The sequence below is a fragment of the Alternaria burnsii genome (assembly GCF_013036055.1).
Source record: "Alternaria burnsii strain CBS107.38 chromosome Unknown 732, whole genome shotgun sequence".
Taxonomy (NCBI): Eukaryota; Fungi; Ascomycota; class Dothideomycetes; order Pleosporales; family Pleosporaceae; genus Alternaria; species Alternaria burnsii.
In genome coordinates this window covers 540707-563546 of record NW_024066113.1, presented here as the reverse complement: position 1 = coordinate 563546, position 22840 = coordinate 540707, and the positions used below count along the sequence as shown (strand labels likewise).

General features: G+C 51.3%; 12 protein-coding genes across 12 annotated transcripts; 5 read left to right on the top strand and 7 right to left on the bottom strand.

The window, feature by feature from the left end:
* Positions 1-64: 64 nt before the first annotated feature.
* Positions 65-2928, bottom strand: GT037_005659 (uncharacterized protein; the record flags this gene model as incomplete). The annotated part of the gene is made up of 7 exons (XM_038930706.1): positions 65-309; positions 770-845; positions 1078-2172; positions 2228-2391; positions 2498-2543; positions 2594-2702; positions 2753-2928. 7 exons carry the CDS (start codon positions 2926-2928, stop codon positions 65-67), a joined length of 1911 nt encoding a protein of 636 aa, XP_038786395.1.
* An 810-nt stretch (positions 2929-3738) lies between these two features.
* On the top strand, positions 3739-5741 carry GT037_005658 (wh1-domain-containing protein; the record flags this gene model as incomplete). Its single annotated transcript, XM_038930705.1, has 3 exons — positions 3739-3948; positions 3998-5660; positions 5713-5741. 3 exons carry the CDS (start codon positions 3739-3741, stop codon positions 5739-5741), a joined length of 1902 nt encoding a protein of 633 aa, XP_038786394.1.
* A 259-nt stretch (positions 5742-6000) lies between these two features.
* Positions 6001-6243, bottom strand: GT037_005657 (uncharacterized protein; the record flags this gene model as incomplete). Its single annotated transcript, XM_038930704.1, has 1 exon — positions 6001-6243. One exon carries the CDS (start codon positions 6241-6243, stop codon positions 6001-6003), a length of 243 nt encoding a protein of 80 aa, XP_038786393.1.
* Positions 6244-6488: 245 nt separating this feature from the next.
* On the bottom strand, positions 6489-6826 carry GT037_005656 (uncharacterized protein; the record flags this gene model as incomplete). Its single annotated transcript, XM_038930703.1, has 2 exons — positions 6489-6536; positions 6605-6826. The coding sequence occupies 2 exons, from the start codon at positions 6824-6826 to the stop codon at positions 6489-6491; spliced, it is 270 nt and encodes an 89-aa protein (XP_038786392.1).
* Positions 6827-7131: 305 nt separating this feature from the next.
* Positions 7132-7974, top strand: GT037_005655 (uncharacterized protein; the record flags this gene model as incomplete). The annotated part of the gene is made up of 3 exons (XM_038930702.1): positions 7132-7390; positions 7444-7901; positions 7972-7974. 3 exons carry the CDS (start codon positions 7132-7134, stop codon positions 7972-7974), a joined length of 720 nt encoding a protein of 239 aa, XP_038786391.1.
* Positions 7975-8770: 796 nt separating this feature from the next.
* On the top strand, positions 8771-13141 carry GT037_005654 (2-methylcitrate dehydratase; the record flags this gene model as incomplete). The annotated part of the gene is made up of 11 exons (XM_038930701.1): positions 8771-8884; positions 8938-9715; positions 9772-9956; positions 10005-10402; positions 11041-11776; positions 11828-11916; positions 11968-12099; positions 12156-12213; positions 12267-12388; positions 12437-12711; positions 12765-13141. The coding sequence occupies 11 exons, from the start codon at positions 8771-8773 to the stop codon at positions 13139-13141; spliced, it is 3264 nt and encodes a 1087-aa protein (XP_038786390.1).
* A 1302-nt stretch (positions 13142-14443) lies between these two features.
* On the bottom strand, positions 14444-15694 carry GT037_005653 (uncharacterized protein; the record flags this gene model as incomplete). The annotated part of the gene is made up of 1 exon (XM_038930700.1): positions 14444-15694. The coding sequence occupies one exon, from the start codon at positions 15692-15694 to the stop codon at positions 14444-14446; it is 1251 nt and encodes a 416-aa protein (XP_038786389.1).
* Positions 15695-16371: 677 nt separating this feature from the next.
* Positions 16372-17362, bottom strand: GT037_005652 (nad-binding protein; the record flags this gene model as incomplete). Its single annotated transcript, XM_038930699.1, has 3 exons — positions 16372-17150; positions 17201-17253; positions 17322-17362. The coding sequence occupies 3 exons, from the start codon at positions 17360-17362 to the stop codon at positions 16372-16374; spliced, it is 873 nt and encodes a 290-aa protein (XP_038786388.1).
* A 337-nt stretch (positions 17363-17699) lies between these two features.
* Positions 17700-18633, top strand: GT037_005651 (uncharacterized protein; the record flags this gene model as incomplete). The annotated part of the gene is made up of 2 exons (XM_038930698.1): positions 17700-17778; positions 17831-18633. 2 exons carry the CDS (start codon positions 17700-17702, stop codon positions 18631-18633), a joined length of 882 nt encoding a protein of 293 aa, XP_038786387.1.
* A 233-nt stretch (positions 18634-18866) lies between these two features.
* On the bottom strand, positions 18867-19871 carry GT037_005650 (uncharacterized protein; the record flags this gene model as incomplete). The annotated part of the gene is made up of 2 exons (XM_038930697.1): positions 18867-19633; positions 19682-19871. 2 exons carry the CDS (start codon positions 19869-19871, stop codon positions 18867-18869), a joined length of 957 nt encoding a protein of 318 aa, XP_038786386.1.
* Positions 19872-20831: 960 nt separating this feature from the next.
* GT037_005649 (ribosomal protein l37ae) lies at positions 20832-21318 on the top strand (the record flags this gene model as incomplete). Its single annotated transcript, XM_038930696.1, has 4 exons — positions 20832-20841; positions 20893-20972; positions 21036-21160; positions 21255-21318. The coding sequence occupies 4 exons, from the start codon at positions 20832-20834 to the stop codon at positions 21316-21318; spliced, it is 279 nt and encodes a 92-aa protein (XP_038786385.1).
* Positions 21319-22549: 1231 nt separating this feature from the next.
* GT037_005648 (uncharacterized protein) lies at positions 22550-22738 on the bottom strand (the record flags this gene model as incomplete). The annotated part of the gene is made up of 1 exon (XM_038930695.1): positions 22550-22738. The coding sequence occupies one exon, from the start codon at positions 22736-22738 to the stop codon at positions 22550-22552; it is 189 nt and encodes a 62-aa protein (XP_038786384.1).
* Positions 22739-22840: the final 102 nt, after the last annotated feature.

Below are 22840 nucleotides of genomic sequence, written 5' to 3'. Positions count from 1 at the left end.
ACGTTGAACATGCCTACAAGCTCTTACATATTGTGGCCTATTACAGCTCTTTTGGTGTTGAAGTCTACTCAAGATCTACGCTACCACCCGCCTTCGCCACGTCCTTGGTAATGTCGTTCATATTGACAACAAGCTGGCTCCCAAATGTGATCCATTCTTCAGCTCCCTGTACACGAGCTCGATGGCGCCCATCAGAATGTCCACCAGCAATTTCCATTTCGTTGATGACCATGTCAAATCTCTTGCCGATGACGTGAATGCTCCTGACGACAACGCCCTTGCGGTAGGTATCTAGATATGGGCGATTGACTACAATAAGTCAGTAGTTTGTCACTTGCCATCGAAAGATATGTACATTTGGTCGTTTTGCGCCCAATATTGAGCTCACTGTCGATTGCAAGCTTGTTGTTGAATTCCATTATCTCCTCGTCACGAATATATGCGAGCAGTGTAATCACGCTCCAAAGATGATGAAGTCTATCATCGATTTGGACCAGTAGTCTTCAAGATTCAAAAAGAAATCGAGGAGATAGAGGACGAGATCTGAGAGCGATAGGAAAAGACTAAGAACGACTTTCGCCACATATCCCAGCACATCGTGGATACCGAGCATTTCGAGCGATGTTGATTCAAGCGGTTGCTGCGGCCTTTCGGTTTTTGTAGGGAGAGTAGAGAGTTAGTACTTATTAGTCACAGTCGAAGAAAGTGAAGGCGGTGATTACAGAGATTAACTATCGAGCGCCGACCGCGCGATCTTCCTTTCACTTACGCAAATAGTTTCGTGGGACCTTTTCGTGATCTAGCCAGGTTTCTAACATGCAGGTAGCTCGCAAGGCGCTCACCACCTAGTAGCTCACGGGAACTGCACCAAATACACATTCACTGACGATCTCTGCGCCTGGAAGCAGACATATCGTGTAAAGCGGAATTGGGTGTCTCTTTCTATTTTTGCACTGATTCACCACGAGAGAAAGCGATGCGTAATCAACATATCTGGTCATGATGTTGTGACGCTCAGTAGTTCCGTCCTCTGCCTTCCTTGAACGCCCCAGGATCGCGCAAGAGCATATCACGTACACCCTCCATGGTGAAGCCTTTATGTTTCTCAATACACTCTTCCATACACCGAAGTATCTTCTTCGGCCATTCCACGTACTGAGCCCACTCCCCACTCTCATCATCATTTATGGCAGCTATGATCCGGGCGGACCATTGAGCAGTCGCCCTTATAGGGGTTGTCAATGCATTTCTCGGCGCCGATAATGGCGAGAGGACGAAACGTATGGCGCAAAAGTGCGCCATGACGACGTTGCCGAGTTGGTTTGTGGGATCAAAGACATGCATGAGTCCGTCATGCGGCCACGTAGAGAAGATGGTGAGGATAGCCATAATAGCAATAAAGGACTGGAGCGGGTATGGAGCACCTGGTGGGGCAGTTGTGAGATTTTCCCAGTCGATCTTGTCAAACACCACGCCGAGATCTCCTGGTAGAATCGGGTTGGCGAACGCGTAGAGATCGGAAGGTGAGTTGGGACCCGAAGCCATTTGTGGTAGAGTGCTTGCTTTTGTAAAACCTGGTACTAAATGTGTACCTGGTATTGAAGTTTTGTTGTTTTCCCCATCATATTCAGTGGTCGAATCAAATGCGTCCCTTAGTTCCGGGTTCTCCACTTCCGAGACCAGAAGGCATTGAAGAGTTTCGATGAGCTGTCCGACAATGGCCTTCTCGATGGGATGCGCGATGGGCCCAGTCATCAGACTAGAGAATCCCTTTATTGATAGCAGAGCTTCGCGTAGAAGTTCCTGGTCCACTACTGGGAAATTGCAAAATGTTGTATCCATACGTATCATGCCTAAAGCCTTTTGGTCAGAGAAAGGACCACGGAAGCCTTCGCCTAAGATTAGCTGGGAAAGAAACGAGCATCCTCGTAAAGACAGGAAATGCTCCAGAAAGCCGTCCTCCATGTAGCTGGATTGGAAGCACAGCAAGTAAGATGTAGCAAGCATGATATGTGATTCTTCAGCAGTTGGGGGCCATCGAGAGAAGGAATCCTCGAGTCCAACGATTGCCTTTTGTCGGTGTTGCAGTGCGAGACTAGTTTTTGGGTTCTCGACTTGGATAGCAAGATGAGATCCAGCTAAAGCGAGCATAGCATCCATGAGATATGGATACTGGGTAGTCAGTGACGACAGACTTCTTGTATTGGAAAAGGAAGGCGCCACATACTTGATTGGCTTTTACAGGGATATCTCTGACCCAAATGTCATTCCAGTCGTGCGGAATGCAAGGGTGTGCCGAGATGAGATAGTGATGGAACAACTGCATATCATCTGAACTGTAGATGGTAGGTGTTTCCGAAAGTTTAACAACCTGACGCGGACTTGGCGTTTCTGGGGGTATATAGTCTCGTCGCGCGTGCTTGAATACATCCGGATACCTACAAACCACTTGAACGGTTGGTGAGATGTGGGGTTTAGTTCACGATTTTGTACTTACGTCCGCGCTTGTCGCAATTTGTACATGATGGCCATGTCTCTGGGCACTTGACGGAGTTTAGTAACACGGCATCATATAACGATACTGATTCAGTACCTTGATCTTGCGCCGCTTGCATGGAATGCAGCCCAGGCGGCTTTTAGTGTGTCCGCGTCGCTGTCGTAACCCTCCCGGTGCCGCCGTGTCGCCGCTAGATACAGTAGTGCTGCTGGATATGAGTATGGTATAACACTTTGGATCGTGCGAGGGGACTACCATGGGTCAGAACTGTCCAGACTATCTTTTTTGGGCCTTATGGCTTGTTTGGATGTTTCTGTATGCTGTTCTGTGTGCGGAACTACAGGTGTCTTGGGATGGCTGGCCGGAACACTGGACTCAAGAAAGTCGCCTATGCCATCTAGCACCATGTAGCCATCAAACAGATCGTCCATGGTTGAAAACAAGTCAGGTAATGAGATGTGTATAGTACTGCCAAATGCAATTGACCATGTCACCGGTGGTGTTGTTACATGGATTACGATAACGCCAAGCTGTCAAGGTGTCATAGTTGGAGGCCTAGGTATCCAGCCTGAAAGTCGGCGTTAGTGGCGCAGTATCCGAGCTTACGTAGACGCGAACCGCTAGAGAAGCTGTTAATTCATGGTGCGTGTACATCTTCTTTATTAGCACACGAGAGACAGATGCTCGGAAGTCAAAAAAGCATTTGCCTTCTCGGAGGGCGACTAAACCTGTATTGGCCTTGAGAGTACTCGGGTAGTCGGTGTCGCGTGAGAAGGCCGCAACGCATCCAAGCAACGCAATCTTGGTAGCCATGAAGCAATGTCAGACTTCCCGCGCGCGAGATTTGGGAGCGACTGTCAAGATGAGTTTGGGTAGTTGTCTGGGAAAAGTGGTGCCGCTGGGTCGGCAAACCTGACTGGGCAGAGAGCGTTCGATGGGTTTCTCCGTTGTCCGCCCAGTCGGGATGTTAGCCGCAAGTGACGTCTCCCCTTGACAAGCACCGCCATTCTTGTTACCAACACCGTGGCGAGCTCGGCGCAGCACCCTACTAGCATTCACCTCTTACACGCAGCCTCGACCGGCTTACCGAGTGATTGCGATTGTTCCCATGTGCTGCCTAATAGTGGAGTGAGGAGCACGCCCCACCAGCCACGCCCAAGCCCAACGGCTGGACACTTGAGCATCTTCGCCCGAACCACGACACGCATTGCTACCTCGAGCCTGCCAAATACGCCGCCGCCATGCCGTCGATTCTCTCTGACGAGGACAAGCAGACGGTGAAGCGCACCGTGCCCAAGTCGGCCAACAAGATCCACACCGTCGCTGTCGCCAAGTTGTACATTGCCTACCCCGACCCGCGCCGATGGACCTACACGGGCTTGCAGGGCGCCGTCGTGCTGGCCAACGACCTGGTCGGCAACACGTTCTGGCTCAAGATGGTGGACATATCGGTAGGTGCGCGCGAAGCCACAGCACTGGAGACACGACTGACGGATGCAGCCCCAAAGTCGCGGTGTCATATGGGACCAGGAGATCTACGACACCTTCTCCTACAACCAGGACCGCGTCTTCTTCCACACCTTTGAGCTCGAGGACTGTCTCGCCGGCCTGTCTTTTGCCGACGAGAAGGAGGCCAAGACGTTCAAGAAGAAGCTCGACGACCGCGAAAAGAACGCCCACAAGAACACAAAGAACAAACCTTTCAGCGCATCCGCAGGGAGCAGCGCGCCTGCCGCCAACGGCAAGAGCGGTGGCGGCCACGGCCACGGCCTGCTAGGAGGGCTCTTCGGACACCGCCATTCTTCTGCACCTGGCCCGCCGCCAGCATCCATCATTCCACCTACCAACGTTACATCGCCCGTGCAAAGCACCCACTCCAACGCGACAAGCGCCCGAAACTCAGCCATCGACACAACCGACCCATCATGGCAGCCGCTTCTGAAAGAATTGCTGGCCATGGGCATTACCGAAGACCAGATCGAAGAAAATGCCGACTTTATCAAGCTGTACATTGAGCAGAGGAAGACAGAGGAGAAGCTCAAGGACGAGAACAACCAGCGCAAATCCAGAGCGCCTCCCCCTCCCCCACCGAGTGCGCCGCCTGCAGCCGCATCTCTCAGCCCTCAGAACACTGGTGGTTCCAAACGAGGACCTCCGCCAGCACCCCCGCCAGCGCGGAGAACAAGGACAGACGCAACCGTCAACCGCAATTCTTCGGGAAGCCCTGCGCCGCCATCGCCGACACGCGAAGCTTCTCCCCCTCCAGGACCACCTAAGCCTGTTTTCAGAGCACCCCCTCCAATTGCCGAAGCAGGAAAGTTTGCAAATCTTCCCCCTGCACCACCAAACAGAGCGCGAGCATCGTCCAACGCTGCCAACCCAGGGCCCCCGCCGCCACCACGCCCACCGAAGACGCCAGTGCCCGACGAAGCTCCAGCGGGAGGCAAGTTCGGCGTGCCACCGCCCTTCACGGGCAACCGCGTACCCTCAGGCGCTCCACCACCACCCCCAAGTCGTGGACCAGTTCCACCACCCCCTCCAGCAAGAGATACTCCATCCGCGCCTCCACCACTGCCCCCGAAGACATCGGCAGCCCCGACACCACCCCCTATTCACAGCATACCACCACCCCCACCACTACCACCGTCTTCGTCTCGTCCTGCTCCACCTCCAGGCGCAGCACCAGTCCCCCCGCCTCTACCTCCAACAAGCAATGTAGCGCCCATTCCCCCACCTCCACCGCCTATGCCGAACAGGTCGATTCCCCCTCCGCCACCGATGCCCAACAGCTCGGCACCACCTCCACCCTCAGGCGCGGCACCGCCTCCACCGCCCATGCCACCCGCCCCGCCGCCAATGCCTTCACGAAGCGCTGTTGCGCCGCCTCCGCCTGGACCTCCACCACCCCCAGGTGGCGGCCCACCTTTGCCCAAGCCCGCGGCGGGACGAGATGGCTTGTTAGCGGATATTCGTGGAGGAGCGAAATTGAAGAAGGTTTCGGATTCAGAGAAGAAGGACCGCAGTGCGGCGGCAGTTCCTGGTGCAGAACCGGCTGGCGGAGCCTCCGGTGGAGCCTCTGGCGCAGCTACACCTGGAGATGCTGGCTTGGCTGGAGCATTGGCCAGCGCTCTTGCGGCAAGAAAGTCTAAAGTTAGTCACAGTGGTAAGTTCCGATGTATCTACATTGAAATGATTGTATACTAACACTCCTACAGATGACGAGTCCGACAAGGACGACTGGTAAACGAACAGATTCTGAAGTCGCTCAAAGCAGCCTCAGCCCAACACGCCGAGTCGATCGAAACCCTTTTCAGACACGGACACACCAGCTATACCTTGCAGAAATCGGGGAAAGAGTTATCAGAAGATGTTGCAGTGTGACGCACTGCTGCAAAAGCAGCGAAGACAAGTTCAAGAAAAGAGCCCCTTGGCTGGTTGAAGAATTAGCGATAGTCGATACCAAGAATGTTAAAGTATATTCTTCGTCTTCCAAATCATCGTCCTCATGCCACATTCTCACCTCCATGACCGATGAGCCTCCCTATTCTCGCAAGCCGAATCATGCAGTTTTTAATCGACTGGATCTCATACCCACAAACAACAAGGATCGCAATCTCGAGGTGTTTGTCTGCCTGCAGTTTCCCATCTTTCCCATGTCTGGCGTAAAATGTATCAGGCTTACACATGTACTCTTGACAACAGTTTGATAGTTCAGCTGCCCGACACAACCTGCGTAGCATGTCCATGGCATGATATACATATGAAGAGCGCTCGAGAAGGTCCCAATGTGACTCGGGATAGCCATTTCTAGACAGGCTACTAGAGATTACAAGACAGTTTACGATGCGCGTAGTAAGTTTGCAAGACACAATTGGGAGGGATGTGACATGGCAAGAGTTAAGAATTGCGGAGCTGAAGAGGGCATGCTGATTTGGAAGTTGGAACAAAGAGAGTAGTAAGGAAGTAGACGATGTTTGAGGGAGGTGTGGGATTAATATGTGAGTGTGTAAGGCGTGTAGCACCTCTTTGCTGAATATGCCTGAGGGGCATGTCAGTTAGCACGGTTCCGTGTTGGTGGTTTAGTATAGTGAGTTACTTACGGCATACAAGCCGCAATTCTAGCGCTGCTGTGCATTCGTTGAATGGTGGAGCGTTTTGGCCGATGCGGTGTAGGACTGTGTACTCGACAACCAAACTCCAGAGTTCGACAGGTAGGGCAGTGATGCCCAGGAATTGTGATGTGGATATCGTGATTGGTGGATGGTTCTCTGGCGAAGTGAGTTTTGGTAGGGTTCGCAGTAGGGATTTGAGGGCGAGAACAGTGTTCATTGTCGACTCCCGGATGTCTGGTTGCTTTGCACTCTTCTTCTGAACATTTGTTTACCTATGCTGAGAGTGTACAGGATGAGGTTAGCAGCCAAGCACGGACGCGTGTCAAATGCGAGGAAATCAGGCAGCAAGATTTGTACACTACCTAGGTACATGTTACGCCCCAGCAAAGTCTATGGATTTGACATGCTTCTCCGTCCTAGTATCATTTCCGGATACTTCACATTCAGCCAATGTTTCAATTCGACATACTCGGGCGTGCCTGGAACTTTGTTTTGTTCACACGTGGTATGTGCGCTTACATCATGGGCCCCGTGGATAGGATGCGCACACACAAGAATATGCAAAAAAAGGCTGAGCTTGGTCAAGGCTTGAGATACATCTTGAGAGAGCTGTCGAGAGAAAAACTGCGGAATATTCCAGAGTCACGACTCAATGGCATCCATGCTTTACCCGTGGAGCTTTGGAGTCAGATCATCAACCATGTCCTGGACCTATGTTTCCAACCCAGAAGGCGGCAATGTCGTGATGTTTTCAGGGTACTGAGGTTGCGCTTCGTATGCCGTGCGTTGTGAGCCTTCCCAGCCATAAAGACAACAAACTGACGTTCGAGGTAGGTGCTTTCGACGAGGAGATACGACGGGCATTGCATCAGCGCTTGGGCCTGAACCAATTGCCATACTATCTTTTCCTGGCATACAACATAGAGACTTCGGATACTTCCCTTCGTAATGCATTTCTTGCATCGGCGCTATACCGCGAAACACAGCGTTGTTCTGAGAACAGCGCTATTCATCCCATAGCATATCGTATCAAGAACTGTGTTCTCGTGGCCCAACACCTATCGTTTGATCACAACGCCCAACAGGAGCAGCAGCTGTACAAAAAATTCTGTACCTCCGCATCAGCATCGTACTGTTGTAGGAGATACATCTTCGACTTCCGATACGGGCCTAAAGAACCTGTTCTTGGCGTCGATAACCCTGGTGGCTTCGCAAGGGAAAGCGACATTCTTCTCGAAGTCTCTCTACTGGTCGCCAACGGCTACCAGCTTACAAAGGTGAAGCGGTGGATGGTGAGGCTTGGTATATTAGGACTCTTGGCTGGCTACAGGGAACATGCTATACCTCGTCGCATCGTAGTAGTAAGCAGACCGGTATGCGGATTCGTAATTGATGGTCCATGTACTCTGGGTTCGCACGAATCTGTATCCGATGAGGAAATTGCCGAGGCAATCACTCAACCGTCATTGTCAAATATGTGGGAGCGAGAAATTGACCAAGAGCTGGAGGAAATAGAGAGACAAATCTTGTAGGATATCAGAGATCTGTGGCGCTGATGTTCAGTTTCGGAGGCTCTGCGGCTCTGGGGAAGCTAAGCAGCAGGCATCTGGGAGCGGGCCCCAGCAATTATAGCCGAAGCGTACCTGCGGGATGGTGCGGGGTAGCAAGTTGAGTGAAGTGCGGGCAGGCATTCGCGCTCGAGATGGCAGGCGCGACAGCAGTCATTGAAGTATAGTAATAGACGCAGAAGACACGCGCAATGATACAGTTACTCTGTGAAGTCTGCTTTGCCGTTGCTGCAAGGCATTCTGCGCGGCTGGCGGATATGTACTGCCTCGGTTGAAGGCGGGCTATCCATCCTCCCGAATTCTGCGAGCCGAGCGATGCTCATCGTTTGCCCAGAACTTCCTCAAAAACCAACAGTTCCCTCAAAAGCGCGAAGTACGACTGTCCCTTTTCTCTACAGCTGCATTGACGTCGTCCGGCACGACAGACGCTAATCAACATGTCGGCCTTCAGTCGCAACCTGTGCAGTACCGCTTCACGAAACCTTCGATCACGGTCCAACGTTGTAACGAGAGCTATAAGGCCAATTGCTCTGCGAACTGCTCCCTCGAACCCAATCACATCGCGAACAGCAGCTGCATCGTCCTTCTCCACCATGGCGTCCCTCAAGAGCTCCGTGCCACAGACGCTGAGCAAGCGCGAGTACGACCCTGAGATCAAGGACATGGCCAGCTATATCCACAACACCCCAGTCGACTCGGAGCTTGCGGTAGGATTACTTTGCCCTTCAGAGAGTCTCGCGGCTAATCAAGCTTCATATAGTTCGATACCGCCCGCTGGGTCTTCGTTGACACGCTTGGCTGCGGTCTGGAGGGGCTGCGCTTCGAGCAGTGCAGGAAGATCCTCGGTCCTGTTGTGGAAGGCACGACCGTACCCAATGGCTGCAAGGTACCTGGTACCAACTATCAGATGGACCCCGTCAACGGTGCCTTCAACATTGGCGCCATGATCCGATGGCTCGACTTCAATGACTGCTGGCTCGCTGCCGAGTGGGGCCACCCCTCAGACAACCTGGGGGCGATCCTCGCAACTGCCGACTGGATCACACGAACAAACAAGGCTGGAGGCAATCTCGGCAATGGCAAGATCTTCAAGGTCAGAGATGTCCTTGAGGCAATGATCAGGGCACACGAGATCCAGGGCTGCATGGCTCTAGAGAACTCGTTCAACAAAGTCGGTCTGGACCACGTCATTCTGGTCAAGCTGGCTTCCACAGCTGTCGTGTCCAAGATGATGGGCCTCAGTGAGGCTCAGACACGTGACGCCATCTCGCAAGCCTTCGTTGATGGCCAATCCATGCGTACCTACAGGCACTCGCCCAACACCATGTCGCGCAAGTCCTGGGCTGCTGGTGATGCTTGCCAGACGGCCGTCAACCTCGTGCTGAAGGTTATGAAGGGCGAGCAGGGTCTTCCCACTGTTCTCTCAGCGCCTACTTGGGGCTTCTACGACGTCAACTTTGGCGGCAAGCCCTTCCAGTTCCAGAGAGGTTATGGCAGCTATGTCATGGAGAACGTTCTCTTCAAGGTCTCTTATCCGGGTAATAATGCCCCTTTAAGCCAATCTTGATCCGCCGTATATGCTAATCGAGTTCAGCTGAGTTCCACTCCCAGACCGCCGTCGAAGCTGCGCAACGCCTCAACAAGAAGTTGGCCGCAATGGGCAAGAGCGCCAAAGACATCGAGGGTGTCGTGAACCGTACCCACGAGGCCTGCATTCGCATCATCGATAAGCAATTCAAGCCTATGGAGAACTTTGCTGACCGCGATCACTGCGTTCAAGTAAGTCTCACCCACCGTAGTTGCCTGCTCGTGCTGACATCATGGTAGTACATGGTCTCCACCATGTTTGTGTTCAACCGCCTTGAAGCCACTGACTACCCAGATGATAGTGAAGCCGCTACATCGGAACTCGTCGAGTCTCTCCGACAGCGCATTAGCTGTGTGGAGGACCCGCAATTCACCAAGGACTACCACGACCCTGAGAAGCGCACCATCTCCAACGCGCTGACCGTAACACTCAAGGATGGAACCGTGCTGGAAGAAGAGGTTGTTGAGGCTCCTCTTGGCCACCGGTTGCGACGTGAAGAAGCAAAGCCTGAAATCCTCGCCAAGTACAAGAGGCATCTCGGCCCGCACTACCCGTCGCAACACGTTGACAAGCTTGTCGCATTGGCGCAAGACAGCAAGACGCTCGATAACATGGACATCGACGAATACGTCGATCTGTACGTGAAGAACTAGAGATTAAGCCTAGGTAGATTGGGTGACTTCGCGATGGACGCCTCGGCACGTCTGACGTTATCGCGTCCTCGCTAATGCAACCGGATGCAGTCGAATGATATTGCGCTTCCACATTATTGCTTCTTTCTATATCCCTGTCTTTTTCCCCAAAGGTCACTTCCAGGCGTCACACCAAAACACCGCATTGACCTCGTAGTATATTCTTGCAATATCCCGACCAAGTCGCGTGATCGTAGCCTGCCGACATATCTGTACAACCGTAATATCAGATGCATTATGACGACGTCGTCGCGGCCGAGAAGTGTCTCCAGATCGATATCGAGGCTGTGGGGATGTCTCGCTGACCCAATGTTGGGCAGAAACTACCGACATAGGCCGACCCAGGTTTCCTACGCTCCCCACGGGGAATCCTTTACGAGCTGAGCACGGAGCGGATGTGCCGACTACCACTTGGTTTGCCCTGAGACCTGTCTGGACGGGACCGGCGGAAGCTGGTATGGGACAATGAGCCATCATCAGGCTCCGCTGGCTTCGATGCTTACGGACATTGGTACCGTATGCTCCAGAGATGAATTGTGGGATGGTGTCGTTGCAGGAATTGATGACCCAGATGACACGACAGTGCGCCTCATGGCCGTGTCCTCAATAAGTACTTCTTGAGAGCTCCTAATCTAGCCTGTGCTCATTACCAATCTTTCTTTGCTGAACCCTCGTACATCGTTTATCAACCCTCTGCGGAAGTCACCCGTCCATCACCCCTGCCTTCCCGTCTTTCGCGCCTACATCTCTGGACCCTGGTGCAGTTATCGCCTATCAACGACATGTCAACCACATCGAGAACCGCCCTTACTGGCGGCAACAGCGCTGACTCGCTCGACGATGCGGAAAAGGGCATGTACGATAGTACGTTGGAGTTGACGGCACCAGGCTTCGTGTACATGGAGCAAAAAAGGCCGATACACATTGTTACATCGTTACTGCCCGCTTCTCCCGTCCACCAAGGCATAACACCATGCACGAGTGTACCGGAACTGTCATTGTCTCTGCCATCAGGACGAAAACCTACCGATGCCGCTGAACTAGACACCACCGTGAAGAAGCCAGCTGGGGAGAAACCTCAAAAGCCAAAGATCAGCCGATGGATCCTGTTCGATCTTTGGTTCAACACATACAGAAAGTTCTTCACGTTCGTCACATTGCTCAACCTCACGGGAATCATCTTGTCCGCCTGCGGTCGCTTCAAGTACGCCGAGGAACACCTCGGCGCTTTAGTACTGGGTAATCTCCTTTGTGCTATTCTGATGAGGAATGAACTATGGATGCGTTTCTTATACTTGGTCGCCATATATGGGTTGGGAGTACGTGCCTGCTTGCCCTTCATCCTGAAGTCTGCTGACCAGTCACAATAGTGGGCACCTGTATGCGTCAAGCTCGCTGCGACATCTGTCCTACAACATGTTGGAGGCATACATTCTGGATGCGCGTTGTCTGGTGCTGCGTGAGTCACTCTTCTTGGACAGGATCGAAACAGTATTGACGTGAGAATTAGCTGGCTCGTCTACAAGTGTGTCGACATCATTCGATATCGTGCCGTACAACATCCTGCCGTGATTGCGAGTGGAATCATCACCAACTTTTTCATCATCGTCTCGGTGTTGAGTGCCTTTCCTTGGGTCCGCAAGTTAGTTGCTCCGATCTATGTCCAGCTTTGTAGCACCGTACTTACGCCCTTGTCAGCACCTATCACAACGTGTTCGAGAAGCACCACCGATTTGTTGGATGGCTAGGCCTCGCAGTATGTAATCTCTTTTATGGCCTTTCATCGGAACTTTTACTGATATCTTCTAGATGACGTGGGTGTTTGTTATCATGGGCAATACCTACGACATCAAGCGCGGCGAGTGGAGGACCACCGCTCACAGCCTACTCAGCGCACAGGAGCTCTGGTTCGCTGTCTTCATGACTATCTTGTAAGAAGTCTTACATCTTGTTTGGTTTCTTCTGCTGACCCATTCAAGTGTCCTCATCCCATGGGTTACCCTTAGGGAGGTATCAGTCGAAGTTGAGATCCCTTCACCCAAGGTCGCTGTCCTCAAATTTGAGCGTGGCATGCAGCAAGGCCTCTTAGGACGAATCAGCCGCACATCCATCATGGAGTACCACGCCTTTGGTATCATCAGCGAGGGACGCGATGCCACCCACCACTACATGATCTGCGGTGTTCAAGGAGACTTCACAAAGAACCTCGTCGTCAACCCACCGAAGACTGTTTGGACGCGAGAGCTTAAGTTTGGTATGCATTCTCCCCGACTCCTATTACAACTACATCTACTAACATAGAGGCAGCTGGCGTAGGTCACGCCTCCGCAATGTTCAAGCGCGGCATTCGCATATGTACCGGTACTGGCATCGGTGCTGCACTCTCCACTTGCATCCAATCACCTAACTGGTTTCTCATCTGGATCGGTTCCGACCAAGAGCGCACTTTCGGTCCTACAGTCACAGGCCTGATTCACAAGCACATCGAGCCTGAACGCATGATTCTCTGGGACAGCAAGAAGAGAGGTGGACGCCCTGATACAATGGAGCTACTAAGAGATACGTGGAAAAGATTCGGCGCGGAAGTCATCTTCATCACGAGTAACAGCCAGGGCAACGATGAGATGATGCAGGGGTGTGCTAAGGAGGGTATGCACGCTTTTGGTACCCTTTGGGACTTTTAGAAAAAGGAATAACAAAAGGAGGGACACAAGTCTGGTAGGCATCCGGATATGAGGCATGAGATTTTTTGGAGAAGCATATCAGCGTTACGCATTTACACATGGAGTTTAATATGGCATTTTTGCTTATCATAGAAGTGCTTGGGTAGACGGAGGGGCGTTTTCTTCCCTTGTACTCATGCGCATAATAGCAAAACATTAGGCATAATTACATCAACTTTAACATCAAACTTGCAAGTAATGACCTCTATGAGCCACGGAAATTGTTCAAACACACAGAAAGCAAAGCAAAATCTCAGAATTTGCTCTGGCAGGTTTGGCATGGTGATACCAGTCATCTACCAAAAGCAAAAGGCTGAGCAGTGACCCCAGCCCCTGATTCAACGCCTCAGCGCCTGCATGCTATCTACCACGTACCATCCACGCAGTACTCTTGGCCCCACATGAAAGATTCTTACAGCACCCGACTTCGTGGATACTCCGTCTCGCCGTTCCACCGATCGCCAAGTCAAGTTTTCCTCACGTGCAATAACAACCGGCTGATATAGGTACCTGATCCGCAAGAACCGCGCTAATGGGTCAATCTACAATTTATATAGATTAGGTGGCTGCGATGAGTGAAGATAGTGTGCTGCATCGAAGGCCCGTAGAATGCACATGCGGTCCGTACTGCGCTTTCCATCGGCGATGGTGGAAGACGGACGGAGGTACAAGTGTCATGTACCTGAGGCAATTGTGGCGCATCGTATCGTGGGGTTGGGCTGCGATGATTTCGCTTCCGATGAGGTATTGTCGGAGCGGGATTCCGCTAGTGAAGAGTGCGGGTCTTGAGTCACGACGTCATGATTTGCGTTGTGGTGTATCACAAAAGAAGGGCGAGATTGTTGGCTGTTATTTGGCTGATGGACAGCTTAGGAAGTAACCATATACTTTCGGCCTTCCTCGCTGCTTGTCCAATCTTCAGGGTAGCCAAGTCTAGACAGGACCCTGGGCACTATTGACTTTCCATTGTATGTAAGACAATCGTTTGTAGAATAATGAAACGTAAAATGATGAGCCATTTCGACAGCCTTTAGGCCATACTTCATGAGGTTTGCAGTGATTACATCAACATGACTGTCTTCTGATACAGATCCTGTACGTGGTAATGTTAGTAATATGAATGACAGCGATTGTACTTGACGTTTGGTAGAGATCAATCCTGTTTGCGACGTTTTGCCGTGGTATTTGACGCGTCGCACCAGAAGAATACTCGATTTTGAGATGGTTATTGAGATTCAATGCTCACATACCTGGATCTAAGGCTCAGTCACGAATAGTGTAGTCAAAATCGACTCCTTGTTCGAGGAAGACTTTCTTGATGTCCCAAAAGTCGAAGAGCAACAGTTCGGACTGTAACAAATGGTCGTATCTCACGTAGACCCGTTTGAGATGGAGATCTTTCATATCTGAAGGTAAGGCACTAGAGAAGAGGCTAGGGTAGCCATCATCGTACTCCTGAGATAACATCATAGGTACTATGTTTAACGATAGCTCTTGCAGTCGATGTGGAAGCACATCTCTCATTTGCGGGTACTGCCAACTTTCTTCGCCAGTGTACGTTGATTGAGGTTCCCCAAGGAGAGCCGAGAACGGCGTACAGAGTCTCTCTAGTGCATGCAGTTTCCAAAAATCATCGGTACGCGTGTAGGTCATGTCGTCTCGGTCTGGCAAGTGTATACTTGGATCAAAATGTAGAGTACGCAGCGAGTCTTGCTGCTGCGCAAGACCAGACATGATCTCTGCCGAGCAGCTTAAAGGCCTTCCTTTCCCGCGCACGTGCTTGAACTTAAAGCATGATAGCTTTCTGCAGGAGGTAATGAGAAGTCTGATTAGAGTACCAGAGATGTCGGCGCCATCAAGTATGAGCGAAGCAACCGACGACGATCTGCTCTTAATTGGCCAATCTGCTTCGTTCTGGAATGGGACTGAACATTCCACACAACTCAGACGAAGCGTTCGGAGGGTCGGTAGTAAGAATAGATAGGTCAAGCCAGGGCCGAAATCAAACTGCATATTTATGTCGAGAGTTTGCAGATTTCGGTAGAATGAATCGTCCATGCCTTTAAGTGGCGTCCGCCAGGCGACTTGGATGATAGGAAAAAGCCACACCGGAAGTATGTAATGGTTACGATACCTCGAAACACTGGCCTTGTGGTGACCGTCCATAATGAAGGTCTGCAGATCGGGTGAATTCGCAACAAGGAAGGCAAGCTCCAACTGAGCAGGGTCTTCATCAAGAGCTGTCTCTACGTCGACGGGCCAGTCACCCCACGTATCTAATTCTTGCTCAAGCTCCTCTCGCGGCCGCCATGGATAGTCATCCCTTGGAAATAACTTTGCATCTCTAAGTATCTCAATGTGCTTGGCCTTTTGTCGGATACTACGAACAGGCTCGGAACCAGTTCCTTCTGTAAAAGCTGCAATAGGCTCACGGAATTCCCACACACACACACTTTGTGTTAAGGACTTCCTTTGCGATGGGTCGCAGGCTGCGACATGTGCATTTGAGAGCATAGAGTGTTGAATAAGCCTCAGAGTAGTTGTAGTAGCAGCGTTCAGAATATTCCAGCCTAATTTGCGGTTGCTGTGCGTCGAAGAAACATTCAAAGATGATGAGAAGGATTTCAGCGGGTAGCACAAGCAGCGGCGAGTGGCTGTTTACGAGTTGATCAGGCATTTTGTGGGCTATCCTCGTACATTGTTGTAGGACTGGAAATGTTACGTACAGCTAGCGGGCTTTGTCGTCCAGTAAGCGAGCACGTGGAGATCGGGGGGATCGCAACGCCTTCGCCTAAGCCTATTGTGTCCAGGAGTTTGGGGGTAGATGCGTTACTTGCTTCACACACACACACACCTCTCAAATAAAAACTTTGTTCGAGTAACGCAAGATTGCACGATGAGTGGGCTTGTAGGTAGCGCGCACTGCAGCTGCGAGGCCAGATAGACCTGGTACGTGTGAAATTGGTAACGCTAGCTTTGGACTCGTATGTATCTACGCCAACTGTAACAACATCGAAGTCAGCCATGTCTGTACTTCGCGATTGAAGGACATTGGAGTCCAGTGAGCATTAGACATAGAAATGTAGGCCTGGTTATATTTACGCCCTGCTCGTTTGTAGCGTATTGTGTTGTCAAACGCCTATTCTTAATTGTTATGACTGGGTACAACCACTCAAAGCAATTGTATTTCCTCATCGAATCTTCTTATCTGGCCCTGCAGTCCCCCTTAACTTGTTCAGATTGAACGTTGCGGTGAAGTAGTAATCAAGCACCGAAGTCGGGAGATATGTCCACGCGAACCATACAATCCAGCTCATCTTACCCTCCCATATCCATCTCGTCTTGGAGAAGATGCCATCGCCAGCGAGCACTTGCTTTACGCAGCTGCTTGCGTACTGCTTCGTGTCCATACCCAACTCCTGACTATGTACCAGTCTTCGCTCGTATTCGACAGCAAGCGGTTGCATGTAGGAGCCCGGTGGCAGAGTGCGGTGTGTTCGTGCGATATTCGATTTGACGCCGCCAGTCACGACGTTGATAACGCGCACGCCGAGAGGAGCGAGCTCGACACGTAATGTATCCGAGTAGGCGTGCAGTGCTGCTTTGGCAGCATTGTATGGCGCACCCCAAACATAGGGCATGATACCAGCTAATGATCCCGTCTGCACGATAGCGCCCTTTGCTTCCACCACGAGTGGGGCAAACGTTCTGCACATCTCCATTACTGAGAAGACATTTACCTGGAAGAGTTCCTGGAGTTCATCCTCGTCGTAGTCCAGCGCTGGGATAACGTAGTTACGTCCGGCATTGTTGTATAATACGTCAAGCTTGCCTCCGGTAATCTCAGTGACGCGTCTGTGCAATTCGCGTATCGATTCCTTGTGCGGGAGTTCGAGGGGCAGATAGGTGATCTTAGGGTGAGGAGAGGTGTACTTGGACGGATCGCGGACGGTCCCTAGAACTTGGAAACCTACAAACAACTTAGCAGCCGCAAAGAGTCGAGGCGAACACTATCCTCACCTCTTTCGGCGAATTCTAACGCGAGATAGTGTCCAATGCCGCCGGGCGTGCACCTGTTCGCGTCGGTTAGAGCTAAGAAGATCCTAAGCCTCCTACCGCCGCGCCAGACAGCAATACTCACCCTGTGATCAGCGCAAATTGTGTTCGCTTTCCTTCAGCCATTGCGAGTGTGTGTGGATGTATCAGCGTGTCGATCGTTGCAGGTTTCACAAGCTCACGATGCGCAATCTGATGATCCACGCCTCGGCTCTCTCTGCTGCTAGCGCGTCGACGTCACACAGGTCCCTGCTCGTATCAACCCACCAACGGAATTGACTGCATGACTAACCAATGTTCCCGAGCGTTCCATTCGAGCCTAATTGAGCATGTTCCTTCTTGGATCCTCTTTCTTCTTCCTTTCCTCTACTTCCGTCATTAAATCTCCTTGGTCATTCCGACTTGCCGATCCGCTCCTGAAGCATTCTATAACCAATACTTGAGATATACAGAGAAGAGCATCATGACATCGGCGGAATGGCTGGGCGAACGCATCCCGACGCTTCTTCGCCCGACGATACTACTTTGCATTGCAGCATATAGTGAGTTGTGCCAAACCCGCCTTTCGGAGGGGTCATACTAATTCATACTCAGATTTCTTCATGGCAGCATTTGAAGTTGTATTCTACGACTGGCGCCCTTTCACCCTTTTCAATCTCACTAAACTCCGTTTCAAGGGCTTCGCCCGCCTCTGGAAAAACAATGGCCAAGCAATGTCTGCCGAGATGCCAGGCCCTACATTCTCTCTTTTGGGCCAATGCAAAGGTGTGGTCCTTGATATAGGTCCTGGATCTGGAGAAGTGCTTTCGCGATTCAACCCGGATCTTATCACTGCTATTTATGGGGCGGAGCCAGCTGAGGACTTGCATCCGGGACTACTAAAAAACGCAGAGAAGAGGGGCTTCGGCAGCAAGTTTCATGCTATGCTCTGTGGTGCGGAGCCTGAGAGTCTAATCCCAGCATTGCATAAGAGCGGGATTCTGGATGTCAGTGGCAAAGGCGGATTGGCGTCAGATGGTGTGTTTGATGAGATTTGCTGCACTCGCGTGCTTTGCGGTGTTCCACATCCCGAGCAAACCATAAAGGGACTCTACAATCTTCTCAAGCCTGGCGGCCGGATGGTGATCTGTGAGCACGTGGCCAATCCTTGGAGGACCGAAGGCAGAGTGGCTGCCCGGTTCATGCAACTCGTGTATACGATCCTGGGCTGGCCGTTCTTCATGGGTGGATGCGAACTTCAGAGACACACGCCAGAATTCTTGAGGGATGCAGGCGAATGGGACAAGTTTGATCTGAAATACTATGGTCCAAAAGACTGCATACCGTTCGTCGTTGGGGAGCTGATTAAGAAGAACGGGTCGCTGGACAAGAGTTACGCCGAGGCTGTTAAGGAGTAGTTGGAAAGATAGGTCATCCTGTAGGCGGGGGCTCATTCACAGTCAAAAACAGAAAGCGAGACGGACATAGAGTGTAATTCGTAAGAATATTATGAGCGTGTTGAAACCTTGGTCAAGAGACTAAGTCGGTCATTGTAGAATCGCTGTAAATTCATGAAAAGAATATCGTCGAAGCGGTTGCTGAAAGGACACTAATATCAACGTTGTTCCATTGCTGCATGCTTCCCTACTACTTATACAAATATGAAGCTGACGATGGGCAATAGGGAAGCCATGCCCCATCTTTGGCAGCGTATGGTTACTGGGGCAGCATTTGCCGTTTGCTCTGCCGCAGTAGTAGCCGTTGAAGAAATTGTCCCATTCACACTGGACAAAACGATTGTTGAGACAGTTGCCGATGACTCTGCTGCCGAAGAAGGAAGGTCGCTTAGTAACGCTGTATTCGAGTTCGCTAGGCTTCTTGACGATGTTGGCGCGGGTGTGGGCACAACACTGGCAGTCGCGTTCTCTGGACTCAATGTCGTTGATACTTCGACTGCTGTACTTTTCGCAGGTCTCGGTGTAGGCAGGTTACTGGGTAACGCTTCTGCATTGCCGCCTGTACAGTCGGCCTCACCCCCAAGCTTCACAACCATACCAACCCCAGCCATAGCATCCCCCAATCCATTATCGTTCTGAAATTGCGCAACATCGAAGGCCTCATTATCTCCTGGCAATTGCAGATTCGTGATTTCTTTCCTACCGGGGTTCGTATACATCAAGAAACTATATTGCCGGTTGTCGCCCTTTTCTTCAACAGAGCCCGGAGCGATGTAGTCAAGAAGAGCGGGAGAGGTAGTATTGATGTTGGTGATTTCGAAGTTGTACTTGAAGTTTGCGCGGGCGTAGTGGAGTCTTCGAGAGTCTGGACACGTAGTGTCGACCATGATGATCGTGTACAGCGTGCTAGAAGAGATGCCACTGCTGTCACCAAGGGCGAATGTAGGCTCTTCTGCTACCGCTGAATAGGTGTAAGATTTCCAGCCTGATATCGAAATGAAGAACTAACCTTCTTTCTCAAACACCGTTCCATCCTTGAAGCCATTTACTGCATCACCTGTGAATGAGACTTGCACTTCGTCGCCGTCTGTTCGGAAGCCAGATTGAAGATCATCGGGTATGATGGTCTCATCTTGGGCTACGGCAAATGTAAGGAGAGCAGCGATAAGTGTTGCATGTCTGAGGTAATGGATGACCATGATGTGCAGACTAGGGGATATCAAGGTATTGATGATAGACGGGGAGAATTAGGCTCAGATATGTTTCGATCAACAACCGTCTTTACTCTCTGGTAAGCTGTAGCTGCAGGATATATACATCCTCGACCATCTTGACATTCTTCACAGGTCAAGTCCAAGACTGACATTTGCACCGCCTACACGGCCCCAAACTACCCGTTGCGCCCCAAACTCTACAAAGGCTGTTGCTCCTAGAAGCCGTACGCCAAAATAGAGCTCAGCAATACATATTTGTTGATCGCCAGACGATAAGCGCGCAGGATCGCAGTATTTCCGGTTTTAGCAGTCTGTTGGCGCCCGGGGCTGCTTGTCAGCTGTTTCAGTTTCATCTTGATCCGGAATCCAGGCAGCCGGGCGCTTCCCATAAAGAATCTGACTTTGGGCATCTTGCGCAGCTGCGCCGCATCGTTCGTTGACTCCTGTGTTTGTGATGAGTAAATGGGACATCGTGTTGCCCTAGGTAGCTGATGCGGAAGTATAGCTGCCGAAGCTATGAAGTCTTTGAGAAGATCTACAGCGGACGTCAGGCGACTTCTGTGGGTGCCATCTCTAGGTCGCTGAATATGACATTTTGACATTTCTTTGTGTGGGAGTGGACATTGCTCCTTTTGGGGTGAAGATGTGGGGATGATTTGGCAGAATCAGCAGAATCCGAGATTCGGCAGAGATGCAGAGCACAGAAACCACTGCTATATTATGCTAACATGCTATTAGCCTTCATTGTAAAAGCGGTAAAGACAATATATATCGCTTCGAGAAGCAAATGGAATGCTATGCTCTCGTGTTGGCAGGCCCGGAGGTGGTTGTTCCGGTACCGACATCACGTGGACACTCGCTTAGCATTTTCGCGCAACCCACGCAAAGTCTCGACGAATCCGACACCTTGACCCATCTACATCGTCAACTCATACAACCGCCAAAATGACGAAGCGTACGACCCCCTTAGCCCTTGGATATGGATAGTTATTGATTGCGATTGCAGGCACAAAGAAGGTCGGCATCACCGGAAAGTACGGTACCCGTTACGGTGCCTCGCTCCGTAAGCAGGTCAAGAAGATGGAGGTGCGCACACCCAGACAAGCCCGGTACAGCCTCAGAAGAACGAGTCGCTCACACCCACGATAGATCACACAGCACGCCCGCTACGTCTGCCAATTCTGCGGAAAGAACGCTGTCAAGCGTGAGGCCGTCGGTATCTGGAACTGCCGATCCTGCCGCAAGACCACCGCCGGAGGAGCCTACACCGTCTCGTAAGACTCCCCGCACATCGTCGAAGTCTTACGCCTTCGTCGAAAGACTCGCTATGTCTGTGCAGAACAGAACAGTGCTAACCGCCATCCACAGTACTCCCGCTGCCGCCGCCACAAGGTCAACGATCCGTCGTCTCCGTGAGATTGCTGAGGTTTAAGGGAACATTGGGCACTGGGGTGGAGTTCTTCGAGCGTTTTCTCTGCATCGGCAGTCATGATCCGATAAAAGGGCTCATTGCAGCATTCGGATGCCGGTCTCATAACGATCATGGGTTTATCAGGAATTCACACAAAGCAATGGCACCATCATGACAAAACAAATATTGTCGTTGTTCTTGCCCTGCGGCAATGTTGTGAAGAATGCACTGCTGATTCGGTGAGAGGTTCGAACGTGTCTTTCTGCGGCTCGTCCTGTCGTCTCATATCCTGTTCATCGGTCTTAGTCATGTTACTAGTCTTACAGGTCCATCACATCCCTGGGGTATACAGCGGTACCGTTGTGGTCGGCATGCTTACCATCTTCACTAAAAAGATCTGCGTTAGTGTCATCATCTTGACACCTACAAGAACGGCGATCGTCGTTGACCAGGGACATGGTCATACAACCAAAGTGACATGGTCACGATACCTTGCATCGCCACTCGGACTCAATAGGCCACGGGTAGTCATTGGACTGCGAGAAGTCTAGCCTGCGCGGATGCAAACGTACCACTACTCACCCACATGTGACCTGAATTCTCGACAAGCCATCCATGATGTTTCGTCCGCGGCTTCACCCAGTCCCACGTCATCCCGTCTCACTCTTCAAACTCCATACCTGCCAAGAGATATGCTAAAGAGATAATAGGGAAGGTGTGAGGTAGTAGAGCTTATCGTCCCAGTAGTTGATATTCTCCCAGCAGTGAAACAGGTACGAGCAGAAGGTACATCCATAGTGTGTTACAGTTCTATATGTTTGACACTATACAGGACTAGCGACCCTCCGCGCAATGCTATCGCGTGGGATAGTGAGGCAGATAGTGGAGGTAGCGATACGACGATGATCGATATGATTGAAGTCTTACACGAGGAACCTTTGGATCAGACCACTGAACGCCGTTGCACGCGTGCTCGGACACGCGCGGCTGCCGAGGATTAGCCCGAGATCTAGGCTTGCTTAAAACGTATTATGCAGTGTGCAAATTTTGGCTTAAGGCTACCCACACACGACGTCATGCCGCCATCCTGCCGGCCGGACCGCCCACTAAGTGGAGTTCCGCAGAGCCTCAACACCAAACTCTTCTCACAGTCTTGGAACGCTAGAGCGCATAGTGTCCGTACACGTTAGAGATAGCAGATTTTTCTCGTCCGATACACTATCTGACGGCACCGAGCAAATCTGCTGAGCAGTTATGCACAGGCACTATGACGTCGAATGTGAAAACACATGGATACCCCCTTACCACGGCTCAGCATTCTCGTGCCAGCCTGTCGGGTGTTTACGGTCAGGCCATGAATAGGGCGAATGCCATCCCACACCGCCCCTAGTGGCCAACGATGCCGGTACCTCGCCGGTGTTGATAAGCAGGATGTACACATCTGCTTTCGCTCCTAAATACCATATATGTCCCTAATTACGGTCGTCACTCCGCGTCCTTTTCTTTGCTTCCCCAAAGACTTCCCCACTTTAAATCTTGATCA